The sequence below is a fragment of the Gossypium raimondii genome, chromosome 6 (genome assembly GCF_025698545.1).
Source record: "Gossypium raimondii isolate GPD5lz chromosome 6, ASM2569854v1, whole genome shotgun sequence".
Lineage (NCBI taxonomy): Eukaryota > Viridiplantae > Streptophyta > Magnoliopsida > Malvales > Malvaceae > Gossypium > Gossypium raimondii.
Window position 1 is genome coordinate 1,247,034 of NC_068570.1, and position 13,907 is coordinate 1,260,940.

Sequence of the window (13,907 nt, forward strand, 5' to 3'; positions counted from 1 at the left end):
TTAGTAAATTACTTAAAAGCCCACTTTTAATAAATAATTGAATAATTAATCTATACTTATATGAACAAGTTGAATCGGACTAAAAACCCATTTAAACGGATTAAACTGATTTTCTCTATTTTAAATTTTTATTTAATCCAACATAGTTTATTACTCTTTTAAGTCCTAATTTATATACCTGTTATATACTTCTCTGTCATTAATTACTATATTTTTCATTAGTGAATGTATCAAAATGTCTCTTTATTATTAAATGGATTAATTTAATTCTTGTAGTGTTAAAGGAGTTAACATTTTTAAAGCTTTTATCGCTTTGTAAATAAAATTTACAAATTCATTTTTAAATTTTATATTTTTGTCCGAATCTTCTCGTATTATGAATAAGTAACTTGACCAACAAGCTATTAGTCGAGATGGCAGTAGATTAAACTTGGAAAAGTATATTTGTTGAAAAATTTTGATGTTGATCGTTTTAGATTAATCTCAAATCTAACATTACTTGAAGATTCCCTTAGATTAAGATATATAAAGCATCTAACCATATATAAGATTCCAAAATTTTCCCAGCACCCAATTTGTCACCATATGTTTATATATATAATATATAAAGAGTGTCTGTGGGTATCATCATGGTGAGACACGTCCATATAGAAAATGTTGGTGAGCATTTGGGATAATGAATAACAGACTAATTTCAGATTCAGTCCCTGACATTTTGTTATTTATGCGATTGGGTCCATACTTGAAGCATTTAGCATGCTCATTTAGGTTCATGCCATTAGTTAATTTATTTACACCAAAATAAGTTATATTTGCCCAAAATAGTAAAACACTAATTTGGATAAATTTCATTAATTATTTAGGGGACACAAACAAAATTAGGAAATGTTTTTAATGTCATTAATATCTTAGCCATAATCACCATATGTTTTCTAATTTAGATTCAAATTGGCCTCTAATTTGAAAACTTTCCGATTGAGTCCTTTAATTATCAATATCATACCAATTATGCTCTTTTAAAACTTAATATACAACTTAGGTATTAAATGTTAGCTCAAATATAACATGTAGCATACTTAAAAACACATGAATCGAATTTTATACACGTCTATACTTATCATATGTACAATTTGGATCTAAGGTGTTAAAAAATACTATATTTAAGCCCTTTCGAGTTAATGTCGGCCGGAAATGACTAAAAGATTAATTCCTTTATAATGTAATAAATATAATAATGAAAATATTTTTGTCTTTTAGATTTTATATACAATCTATGAAAATCAATTTTGCCTAAAATATATAGATTTGAACCATTTAATGCTTGAGCCGATGATTAAACCGATAGAAAATTTTAATTAATACTTTGAAAAGTTAATTTTTAAAAATTTCAAGATTAATTTAAAACCCAAATCATAAATTTAAGGATGCCTGATGCAATTAACCCTAATCTTTCCCAACTTTCATGTATATTCCATATAACTATTAATAAGATTATTATGGAGAACTTTATAATATGAGTCGAATTGCATTTTACTCCGCTACTAAAAAGTGAACCAATTAGTCTATATACATTAGATTATAAAGCAAATTGATATTTCGTTAAAAACTTCATTCATTTTTACTATTAAAATCGATTCATGTATGTCATGAGATGCACATAGCATACTATGTGTAACTATTTAGTTATTCTATCAACCCGTCAAATTTTAACAATGGAAATGAATAAATTTTTTAACAAAAATAATCAGTCTATTCTTTCGTTTAAAGTACATATATTAATTTACTTATTTTTTATTAAAACGAGCAAAATGCAATCTAACACCACGTTTCTTTAAAAGGAAAAATAAAAGCACCATTATACATATGAATAAAATAAAAGCAAAAAAAGCCTGTGAAGTTGTCCATTTCTATAAAGTTTCACCACCACGACTGGTTTCACCAATACTCAGTACTTTAAACTAACTATTATGCTACCTTCTCTGAACTCCGTCGCCGTCGCCGCCGTACCTTTCTTCATCTTCTTCTATTTCCTTAAAAGGTTCCTTCCTTTCGGTCGAAAAATGGGATCCAACACCCTCCCAACTGTCCCTGGTATATATATACATACACACCATTATACATATATTATTGAACCCTCAATTTTTTAAAAAAAAATTGATTGCTGGGATTGTTGTTTTGTTGTTGTTGCAGAGGTGCCAGGGCTGCCAATCATCGGAAACTTGCTGCAGTTGAAAGAGAAGAAGCCTCACAAGACGTTTACGAAATGGGCAGAGACACATGGACCGGTTTATTCTATCAGAACTGGAGCTTCGACCGTTATCGTCATCAATTCGCCAGAGACGGCCAAAGAGGTTCGCACTTTTATCTTCTTCCTTACAGTGCTTTAAATCTTTGGGCTCATTATTTCAAGTTTGATTATTTATAAGTTTGGATTTGGATTATTTAGTGCTTTTCATTCTAATTTAACATTTTAACACTAGTGTTAAATTAATTCGAGTTCACATAATTTTGAGTTTGAATTATTCAAATCATTTTTAAAGTTAGAGTTGTTAATTTTTTATTCAGATTAATTTTTTTTTAAATATTTGGACCAAAGTTCATCTTAGTTTCGTATTTGAGTAATTTCGGATTTGGATTGTTCGGCCATTTGTAGGGTTCAATTTGGGATTGGATCATTCGAGTTTGTCAATTAAAAATTTTCAAATTGAGTTCAAGTTGAATTTTTATTTGAATGAATTAAATTAAAAAATTGAAAATAATTAAAACCAGCAATTTTATGATATACATTTTATGACAGAATGTAATTCCTCTTAATTAAATAAAAACCAAAATGATTTGATATTAAAATACTCCAATCTAATTGAGTTTAGCTCGATTGGCATCGATATTCTTGTCAAGGCAGGAGGTTGTGCGTCTGAGTGCCCAAAAACGCATTATTCAAAAAAAATTCCAAAAAGAAAGTTTCACAATTGATTTTAAAAAGTTACATTTTACCCTCTCTACTAAAAAAACCGATAAGTTAATCCCCATACATTAAATCAAAAAACAGACTGGTCTTTCTGTTAAAGAAAGCAAAATGTAATCGGACTCCTTTATCTCATTTAAGTCAATGAAAAATACTTTTTTATTCTCAAAATTGGCTAATTTTCCAGAGTCCGATGTATCAAGGGTCTATAATTTTATTCATCATTATAAATAAAGTTCGGTTTTAAAATTCTCGACTACGTGTTATCATTTGATTTACCGATATTCGTCCCTTACAGGCCATGGTGACCAGATTTTCATCCATTTCAACAAGAAAGCTATCAAATGCCTTGAAGATCCTCACATTCGATAAATGTATGGTCGCGACAAGCGACTACGACGAGTTTCACAAGCTCGCTAAACGTTGTTTACTAACAAATACTTTGGGTTCAAACGCTCAGGTTTACTCGAATTTATCGTTTTCATTTTTGTTTTCGATTGCCATTATTGTTTTTTTACTCTTCCGTATTACCTTAGAGACGACACCGTCACCACCGAGAAACCATGATCGAGAACATATCGAGCAAATTGCACGATACGTTGAAGAAAGACCCTATAAGACCTATCAACTTCAGGGAAGTATTTGAGTCCGAACTTTTCGGATTAGCAATGAAACAAGCTTTAGGTAAAGATGTGGAATCGATTTACGTTGAGGAGATCGGTACGTTGTCGAGGAAAGAGATGCATAAAGTTTTGGTCATGGACATGATGGAAGGCGCTATCGATGTAGATTGGCGTGATTTCTTCCCATACTTGAGATGGATTCCGAACAAAAGTTTCGAATTGAATATCCAACGAAAACATCTCCGAAGGATGGCATTAATGAATGCTTTGATCAAAGACCAAATGAAACGAATCGATGCAGGGGAGGTAATTTCGATTTCGATTTCCTTTACTATGTTCATATTCGAGATTTAATCTCTAATACCAACTATGATCCAGGAAGTGAATTGTTACCTCGATTACTTGTTATCCGAAGCAAAGACACTTACAATGGACCAATTAGCGATGTTGTTGTGGGAGACAATCATCGAAACAGCGGATACGACTTTAGTCACAACAGAATGGGCAATGTATCAACTTGCAAAAGATACGATCCGACAGGTTCGTTTTTCATTACTTTATACTAATCCGCTCAATCTCCGATTCCAAAATTTTCTCGTATCTTAAATAGGACCGTCTTTATCACGAACTCCAAAAAGTATGCGGTTCCAACAAGGTTAAGGAAGAAAACTTCTCACAAATCCGATACTTGGACGCCGTTTTTCATGAAACTCTTCGGAAACATAGTCCGGCGCCGTTAGTTCCGTTACGATACGTGCACGAAGACACACAAATTGGAGGGCATCATATACCAGCAGGAAGTGAGGTTAGTTTCTTTTTTGCCTCTTTAAACTCGCCAGTCAGCCATACCGCGGTGAATTTGTTCCCGGGCCTTGCTATTAACATACGTTTTTTGAACAGATTGCTGTTAACATCTATGGTTGTAACATGGACAAGAACTATTGGGAAAACCCCGAAGAATGGAACCCGGAAAGGTTCCTCGACGAGAAATACGACCCATTGGATTTGCAAAAGACAATGGCGTTCGGAGCCGGGAAAAGGGCGTGTGCCGGTTCACTTCAAGCAATGTTGTTAGCTTGTGGTGCAATAGGTAGATTGGTGCAGGAATTCGAGTGGCAACTGAAAGACGGCGAAGAGGAGAAAGTCGACACTGTCGGTCTTACCTCACAGAAACTGCATCCATTGCTTGCTGTCTTGAAACCAAGAAACTAGAAACTATGAATGTTAGATCTCTTACAGGCTTTGAACATTGCAGTGGAACAATTAGATCTTGAGCTATATATATACAAATAAATATGAAAGTCTATACAGGTTTGCTTTGATGCATCATCATTGGATTATGGGGTTGCAATCAATGCTAGAATTGAAATCAAATTTACAGGAAAAATAATGCATTCATTTTAGTTTTTTGGGCTATGTTTTAGTTCTAATTATTTGATTAGGAGACTAAATTATTGAGTGGTAATTTGCTTGCATTTTTGCATATTGTCGAGGGATTAACGCATAGTTATTTGAATTAGACGGATTGAAAATGAGTTTAACAGAAATGTTTTAGATCGATTGAGCTACGAATCAGTATTAAATCTGGCTAAAAAATTAATTGAAGTGGCTTTTAATATTTTTAAATATTTTTTTATTTAAATGAATAATCTGAATCGAACAGACCGATGAACTGATGGTCTAACCGATTCAAGTATATAAATATTTTTTAAAATTTTATTTTAAAAAATTAAGTAAATAATAATTGGATTTGAATAATTGATATTTGATAATTAATATCTGGATTCGCTTTGAATTTTGTTGCAGATGGTAATTATAATATCTTAATTTGAATACCATCGATATGCAAAAAGAAAAAAGTTGGATATCCACAAAGATCTGAATTTGCATTATCCATTGTAATCCCTAACTTGACCCACTTAATTTTAATAATCAAGCAATCTAAACTCAAAATGATTTTAATTTGAAATAATTAAATTCAAAATGATCTAAACTCGAATTGATTTGAATAAGTAATTTGAAATAACACGAACTCGAATGTCAAATTTAAATAAAAAAAACTTGAACGAAAAAAAATCTAAAATTATCTGAACCCAAAATAATGCAACTAGCAAGTATGAATAACCCAAACCTCGAATGATTTAGACCTAAATAACTTTGACCTAAAAAAATTTAAATTGAAATTGACTCGAACCCAAAATCAAAATGATTTGAACTTAAAAGATCTAATCTCAAAATAATTTGAGCTTGGAACAATCCAAAACCAAAACTGACACTAAACCTAAATAATCCATACTCACAATTTCTAAAAATTTTAGGCATAATAATAAGTTTAGCCCTTAATATTTATATCTTTTGTCAATCTAATCCTTAAATTTTCTCAATTTGATCATTAACCTTTCAAAAGAGTCAAATCGATTTTTTAATGAAAATATTAACTAAAACATTAATTTTAAAGATGGTATGGAAACCCCGCTTGGCAATCTATATATACTTTATGTTGGTATGACATTATTTGTCTTATATGCCATATTAATAAATAATATTAAAATATTAAAAACAAACATGAAATACACGTGAATTACTATACGAACTCATCGTGTTTAAAATTTTAAATTATATTTTCAATAAAAAATAACAATTCGACTCTCTTTAAAATATTTATGATCAAATTTTAGAAAATCAAGTTTATGAAAAACTTTAACATGCCTTAAATCATTGAAGCAACTTTTTCAAGTAGATTCATTGTCGAAACCATTTTTTTGAAATCGACTTTTTATTTAAAAACGAAAATGGGAGTCGCCACCAATTTTTTTTAGGAGGTCTGATCGGGTCACCTCGTAATTTAATCGTTTTGATAAGAAATTTGATTATTAAAATAATGTTTTTCGATCTAAAAAATTAGATAAATGGGTTCGGGAGTTAATTACGCACAGAAAAGGATTAACACCCTCGTGACACCCAAAATTGGTACCTAGTTAATTAATTAAAGCCTTAGTGTTGTGAACTGAAAATTTGAAAACAATTAAAACACGATCCCTTTAGCACCAAAATGCTCAAAAAGAAGCTTTTTTTATTGTATTTTTTCCTCAACCCCGATTTAGAACCAAAAAGCCCTTCAAAATTAAAAAAAAAACAAAGGGAACCCTTCGGTTCGGTCTTCGGCGATCACAATGAAGACAAAAACAACTTGTTTTTGAGTATATATGTATATATGTATTATATTTAAAATAAATATGCAAAAAAGACAAAAATATACCTCTATTTAAAAATTATAGTATTTTTATTTCTTTCTCTTTCGTGCTGACGGCGGCGGCAGTTTAGGAACTAGGATGTTTTTGTTTTTTTCTAAAAATTTTGGACTTTAGGATTTAGGTTTATTTTATTATTTTATTATTTTATTATTTTATCAATTACGCAGTTTTAATTATACAAAGAAACAAAATTTTTAACAAAAAATAAATATATTTACTCTTTAATCTAACTTACGAGATTAAGTTTCTCATTGCATTTAACCATACAACATTCTACATTTATCTGATTTAATGAAAAAAGGAATACATATATTGTATATATAAAATAAACCCAACTCAATACACTTGAAAAATATTACACCCTCGACGACATAAATTTCAAACATCCAAACATTCAAAACATGTTTCTTGACAAACAAGCAAACATCCAAAAAGACTTGCATTTTAATTAGGTTTGAAGAATTTCAGTTTAAGACCATCATTCACTATGCTCCAAACACCACCAATGGAGAAAGCTAAGCTAAAAGCAATACCAAGCCAACCAAGTATCCAATTGAAATACCAATTGAAGCTATATTTAGTCGGTCTTTTTATTAGAACCCACATGAAACACGGGTACGCGAACGTAACCGGGAGCGTTAGTCCTCCTAATAGTCCGGCCAGACTCGAAAGGAAAGGCAATGCTACTCCTATGAAGAAGTTGACAAATCCGTAGAAAACTCGAAAACCGGACCGAACCCAGATTGAACAAGGGCGGTTTGTACGACTTGTGTATCCAGCTTCGAAGCTATCGAAAACCGGCATTGAATATATTTGGAAACTGCTTAGACAATTGAATACTACAAGGAGGAAAGCTAGGGCGAGAAGACCTCTTGGAATGTCGTGACTGTGGAATCCATAAAGTGCGTTTAAAATCCCTCCCGATGGCATCTGAACCGACATAGAGAATCGCGTTACCTCGAGGTATCGAAAAAAAGATAAACTATACTAATAGTCATTCAACTAATAGTAAATTTTTTTTTATCACCCGAATATAAAAAGTTACAAAATGGTCATCCACAAATTGAGCTAATGATGATAGCTTTTAAAATTGGCATAATAGCAATTTTAACCTTCAATGTTTATAAATGGTGTCAATTTAGTCTTGATTCTAAAAGAATTTTAACCCTAAACATTTACACATTGTGCTATTTATTTTATTTTTACAATTTTGCTTTTCTTTAAAAACAAATTTATTAGCTAAAATTTATTGAAAATATACAAAAATAGAAAAATCTAAAATCCAAGATCTTAATTTTATTTATTTTCTCATTCATTTAAAACTAACCCTCAATATTACAAAGAAAAATAAAACTACAAAAAAAAGACCAAATGGTTAATTTTTTTGTAGATTCAAGACTAAATTGACATAATTTATAAATATTGAGGGTTAAAGTTGCTATTATGCCAATTTAAAAGCTGCTACTTTTTAGTTGAATCACAAAAAAAAAAAGAAGTCCCATTTAGTTACTTACAAGGTTACCGTAAGCCCAAAAACCTCCAATGGCAACAGGGAAAAGGCACATTGCAATGAAGAAATAAGCAACCTTGGCTCCTCTCCACATCGGAACATGAGCCGGATGTTTAAACGTCGATGGCATTGTTGCCTGAAATGATATCGAAAACATGTTGAACACAAAAGAACTATTGGTAAAAAGAAAAAACGAGTGACACGTTGTGCATATACCTGAATCTCTAAGACTAAGTTATGGCCACGGAATGCAAACGCTACGATTCCAAGCGCATTCATTACCGAGAAGAAAGCAGCGGCAGAAGATGGCAACGAGAGAGGTTCATAAGAGATCATCGGCGGCCTTTCTTGGCTAACAGAAAGCACCCAAACCATAGTCGAATACGTAATAGCCGTCACGGCTCCGACTAAAGAAAGACCCGCGATTGAATTAAGATTAGGTAGTTGAGACAAGACAATGCACAACGAAGTGAACACCAAATACCACTCGACTGTCGTTAAAGGATTCGACGTACAAAGTGGCCCGCAAACGATTTGAAAGAACAGTTTCATAGTTTCCCCTCCAATTAAAATCAAAGCTGTTGCAGTTCCTGCTGATAAATAAACAGTTGGGAATAAAGCAAGCCAAACACCTAACCTTTCTCCTACAACAAAAAGAACATTACACATTACATCCGTGTCCGAGTAACATAACAACATTAAAGACATGTTTTTTTAAGCTTAATGTTCTTACCAAAAGCTGCTTGTGCAAGCTCAACATATCTATTGTACCTCTTTCCTGGTACAGCTTCATGTAATTGAACTAGAATCCATAAAGTGTAAAGTTGCCAACAATATGCTATGGTTAAAGCCAATATACCCCAACTCCTATACAAACAAAACAAATCAAGTTGCTGTTACAATTATTACATATCTGTAAAATATTGGAGAAGGGAAGAATCTCTGTTCCCTCGAAAAAGAATCCAATGAAAATTAATTTCAGTCCAACCCACAACAATGGCAGGACAACATAGTTTATCTTTTTGCAACAATGCTTATCAGCTGATATGATGGTGTACAAAATCATGAGCAATGGAACATCATGGATCATAATAATGAACCAGGAAAAAGCAACACCAATAGTAATAATAAAAAATGAAGCCCCTTGCAGGCCCCTACCCCACAGCTCTTAATCACACAAAAAGAACCAGAAAACAGTAAGTGAACCATAGATTTTTTAAGCGTTAAATCACTATTTGGAGACTAAATTTAAAAAAGACTTTCACTTAGGACCTGATTTTTTTTTTTACTACAACTTAATCCTTGAACCGTAATTATTATCATATTGGAACCTAAATTAGGTAATTGTCCTCACATTGGAGCTTAAACTTTTTTTTATCCAAATTAGTCCTTGAACTTGGCTTTTGCTCCCACATTAGGGCTTGAAATTGACAATTGCTCATACGTTAAAGCTTGAACTTTTGGGTTTTCAAGGGGTTAAGTTGGATAAAAAAAGTTAAACCGAAAATAATTGTCAAATTCAGGAATTAACTTGTACTAGAGAAACGATTGCTAAGTTCAATGGCTACCTTAGATAAAACAAAAAAATTAAACCTTTACTAAGTCCATGGACTAACTTGAACAGAAAAGAAAGTGATTTAACCCTTTCTTTAATCTTCCGTGCTCAATTCCTCTCCCAACAATATCGATTAACATGTGTTGTCTACTTTGAAATGCAACGTGACTTAACACTAAACTGGACCACTAGATCTTATCCTCTATGTTAATGCTACTTTCAATTCAAATCTATGATAAACTATAGAAAAGATAATAATAAAGGATAATTTACGACCACCCCACAATCCCACATAAACATTTAGTCAAATACAAGAGATTCCAAAGCAGAAAAAGAGTGACAGATATTAATGCAAGAAATAGAGATAAACAAGCAAGAAACATAGCTGAAAAAATCCTATAACATCGCCATTGTCATTGCCATTGCCAGTATATATAATCTTAAAGCAAAAGGGTTTAAAGATATTGATACCATCCCAAAAACGCAAAAGCAACAGGCAAAACCAGAGCTTGAAACCCAACACCGGCATTTAGATTATGAAACGCAGCATAATGAGCATTCCCATTACGAGATTCGGTAATAGGAAGCCAAGCATCTTGCGGGTTAAGCTTAGTAAGGTGACCCACTTCTTCTAAATAACCTTTCATGTTGATTAAAACCCTTTTCATCGGCGTTCCGATTGGACTTAAAAACCTTGGTGAAATAAACGACGTCGGTGTCCATGCCGATGATTTCGTCTCTTTTGAAGCTGGTCGCGGTGACCTTTGACCCGAAGGCGTTTGTATCTCCGGCGTAGATACACGTGGTGTCGCCGGAATCGATATTAATTCCGTTTCCGGTCTCTCTTCCATGACTGTGAGTGAGAAGGTGAAGTGGGGGAGGTGGTGTTTTGTTCGTCGGGTTTTTATAGTACGTGAAATAACATTGGCTAAAACGAAAATAAAAAGGAATAAAATATTTTTCATCATGGTCGTTGATCGACGATGATGGAATAATGAACGGTTGTGATATAGTTTTTGTATAAAATGTAGGTGATAAATGGAATCATATGGTGATGCTGGCGTGTATGACGTTGACTGATGGGTTGACTGCAAGTAACATGATAATTAAATATTTATTTATTTTCACTAAATAAGGTTAAATCAATTTTTCGTAATTTTAAAATTTAATTAATGAATTTTTGGTTTTCGAAATTTAATTTTTTTAACTTTTTAGATATCAAAATTTTATTTAATTATTAATATTATTAAAATTATTTTATTAAATTTAAGTTTATTACGACATATTTTTTAGTTGAATTGCTATTAAATGAGTATTTTTATTATTTTAAAATGTCACCAACTAATTTAACAAAAAGAAAATTAACAGAGTTAACAGTTGAACTTAAATATTGAAATTTAAAATTAAATTATTAAAAATAAAAATATATGAACTAAATTATAAAATTGTAAAAAGCATAGGGACCTATGGGAAAATGTTGTAGCTTCCGATGGTGTTTGTACGCGCGTATTACGGTTGTGGTGGGACAGGGAAGAATCACGCGATGTCGGGGCGCGTTACAAAAGAAAGTAACTTTGTCTTAAAACTTTGAGGCAACTTAGGCTAGGCGTGAAATTCTATTGGTCAAATTCTGCTATCAGACCCTGTATTTTGTGAAACTTGTGGATTCAGTACCTGTATTTTAATTTGATCAATTTTAGTAACTCAATGGTAACAACTAAATTTGTTTGGTTAAATTATGTTATCTGTCCTATATTATGCGTAAAGTTATAGATTTAGTCTACATTCACCAATTAGATTATTCTTAGTGGCTATATTTTTTTAATTTGAAAATATTAGTCTTAATGCAAACGCGATCCTTAAATCTATTAACGATTTTTATGAGTAATATATGTAAAAATAACAAACTGACTTAGCATTATACTTATGATAATATGTTTGACGATCAAATTTTAACGATAACAGAATTTAACTTAATGAATTTAATAGTTATCATTTGGTTAGGACTAAAATTTTCAAATTCTAAAAGTATAGGAGTGAAAATGATCAAATTAAAGTATAGATATTAAATCTATAATTTATACAAAATACAGGGTCTAATGACAGAATTTGACCAAGTCTATTTGGGGTAGCACAGTCGCAGCCCTTTTTAAGTTCACAAGTTGTAAGCAAAAGACACTGTATGTTTTGACTAAGATACAAATTCTCTTGTCCTAAAATCATTTTCAGTTTTAACTAACAAAATCCCTGTCTTTTGCTTAATTTACTACTCATTTTCCACGTCTTATTTCAATTTTTTTTATTTAAATTAATTTAAAAAATTTTGTTTAAGCCCGACCTAAGTCGGGTGTAGTCTATCGAATCAATACCTGGGATTTTGAATATCAAATCCGAATCCCTTCATGCGTAATATGTTATTTTGTATTCTTTCTTAGATTATTCTAATTTTAAGTCTCGTTACATGTAGTTCTATTTAAATTTTTTTAATTTAAATTTAGATATATTTCGATTTTTAGTTCAAAGTAATTTTATGTTGAGTTGAATTTAATTTTAGTTGATCAGATATGTATTACTTGTAATCTGTACCATACTTTTACATATAAATTCTTTAAAATATATATTAATTAAAATTATATTATTAATATGTTTAAATTATCAAAATCATTTGAAAAACCAATTAATTACGTTGGAGCGACAGTAAATTTATATGTTAACCAAATATTTAAAATTATTTTTTAAATCATAAAATTATTTTTCTTAAATCATATTAACAATTGGGAAAAATGTTTATGTTATGACAAATTATATATAATCACGTAACATTTTAATTAAAAATTAATTATATTAACTATTTAAATTAATTAATAAATCAAATTATGTTAAAATTAAATCTCGAAAACGATTTTCTTTAAAATAATTATTACTTTCATCATTAAAAAAATCATTTATGGTTCTCGAAGAGAGCGTGAGGAAATGGAAAGTGGTCTATTTACTGAGCACAGTCATCGATGTTTGTGCGACGGTAACTTTGAAAAAACAAAAAAAATGGGAATACGAGACCAAAGCTGTCAGATTTTACCGACATAACCACGTGCCACCGTCTCGCGTGGCGTTGCTCCAAAAATGTCTTACCCTTTTGATAATTACATCACCGCGCGTGACCACTGTTAAAAACACTTTTTTTTTTTGGATAAAAATCAAATTTTCTGTTTATCCTTAAGAGTAGAGCACTACTAATTATTGTAAAACAGCATGCTTAATTATGTTTTTATGGTAAGCATGCGCATATTAGCCTTATTAGCAATCATCCAATTTTTTTAAAAAAATTGTCACATAGTAAATAACTTCATATACCATATAAATATTTTTTTGGGTAGATTATAAGAGAATGACAAAACTCTAACAACAACGCGACTAGTACGACTCGAATCCAGATCATACTTGGGACGGTAAATTTCTTGATCATTAGTCCAACACACAAGTATTTTTGAGTATTTTCGAATTTAAATCAAGTGAATTTGGATTGTTAATTTTATAGGTGATTAAGGGTAATTCACGTGCCCTTGAGTATGAACTCGCCTGCATCATGGCGCGAATTCATATAAATAAATTGTATAATTTAACTATTAAAATAAAAAAAGATCAAATTAGAAATGACTAACATCGTAACAAAATTCAAACTCGAATAGCTTAAAATATTAATCCGTAGCATTTGACTTTGTTATATGAAAGTGGTATGGGATGGCAAACATATTCAAAGATGCTTGCTATTTGACTTTGCTACATTATTTTTGGACATTATTATGTACTTTAAATCCATTTTGCATTTTAACACTGTCCAAGTCAAATCCCAATCCATACTATTTCTTTAGAATTGTCAAATAAATTATATCCATTTTCAACTTATGACAATGCTTGGTAAAATTGAATATTCCTTGTTAATTTTGAGAGAAAAAAAAAATGAAAATTATTCATATATAATATCAATATGTCAAATAGA

The 13,907-nt window shown here is 31.0% G+C and overlaps 2 protein-coding genes across 2 annotated transcripts; one reads left to right on the plus strand and one right to left on the minus strand.

Moving 5' to 3' along the window:
* Window positions 1–1,907: 1,907 nt before the first annotated feature.
* On the plus strand, window positions 1,908–4,914 carry LOC105774074 (ent-kaurene oxidase, chloroplastic). The gene is made up of 7 exons (XM_012596410.2): window positions 1,908–2,091; window positions 2,191–2,351; window positions 3,264–3,425; window positions 3,502–3,894; window positions 3,967–4,128; window positions 4,199–4,393; window positions 4,489–4,914. The coding sequence occupies exons 1-7, from the start codon at window positions 1,968–1,970 to the stop codon at window positions 4,798–4,800; spliced, it is 1,509 nt and encodes a 502-aa protein (XP_012451864.1). The 5' UTR covers window positions 1,908–1,967; the 3' UTR covers window positions 4,801–4,914.
* Window positions 4,915–7,098: 2,184 nt separating this feature from the next.
* LOC105774403 (lysine histidine transporter-like 8) lies at window positions 7,099–10,791 on the minus strand. The gene is made up of 5 exons (XM_012596892.2): window positions 10,379–10,791; window positions 9,086–9,219; window positions 8,569–8,996; window positions 8,357–8,488; window positions 7,099–7,772 (listed from the first exon to the last, which is right to left on the minus strand). The coding sequence occupies exons 1-5, from the start codon at window positions 10,756–10,758 to the stop codon at window positions 7,287–7,289; spliced, it is 1,560 nt and encodes a 519-aa protein (XP_012452346.1). The 5' UTR covers window positions 10,759–10,791; the 3' UTR covers window positions 7,099–7,286.
* Window positions 10,792–13,907: the final 3,116 nt, after the last annotated feature.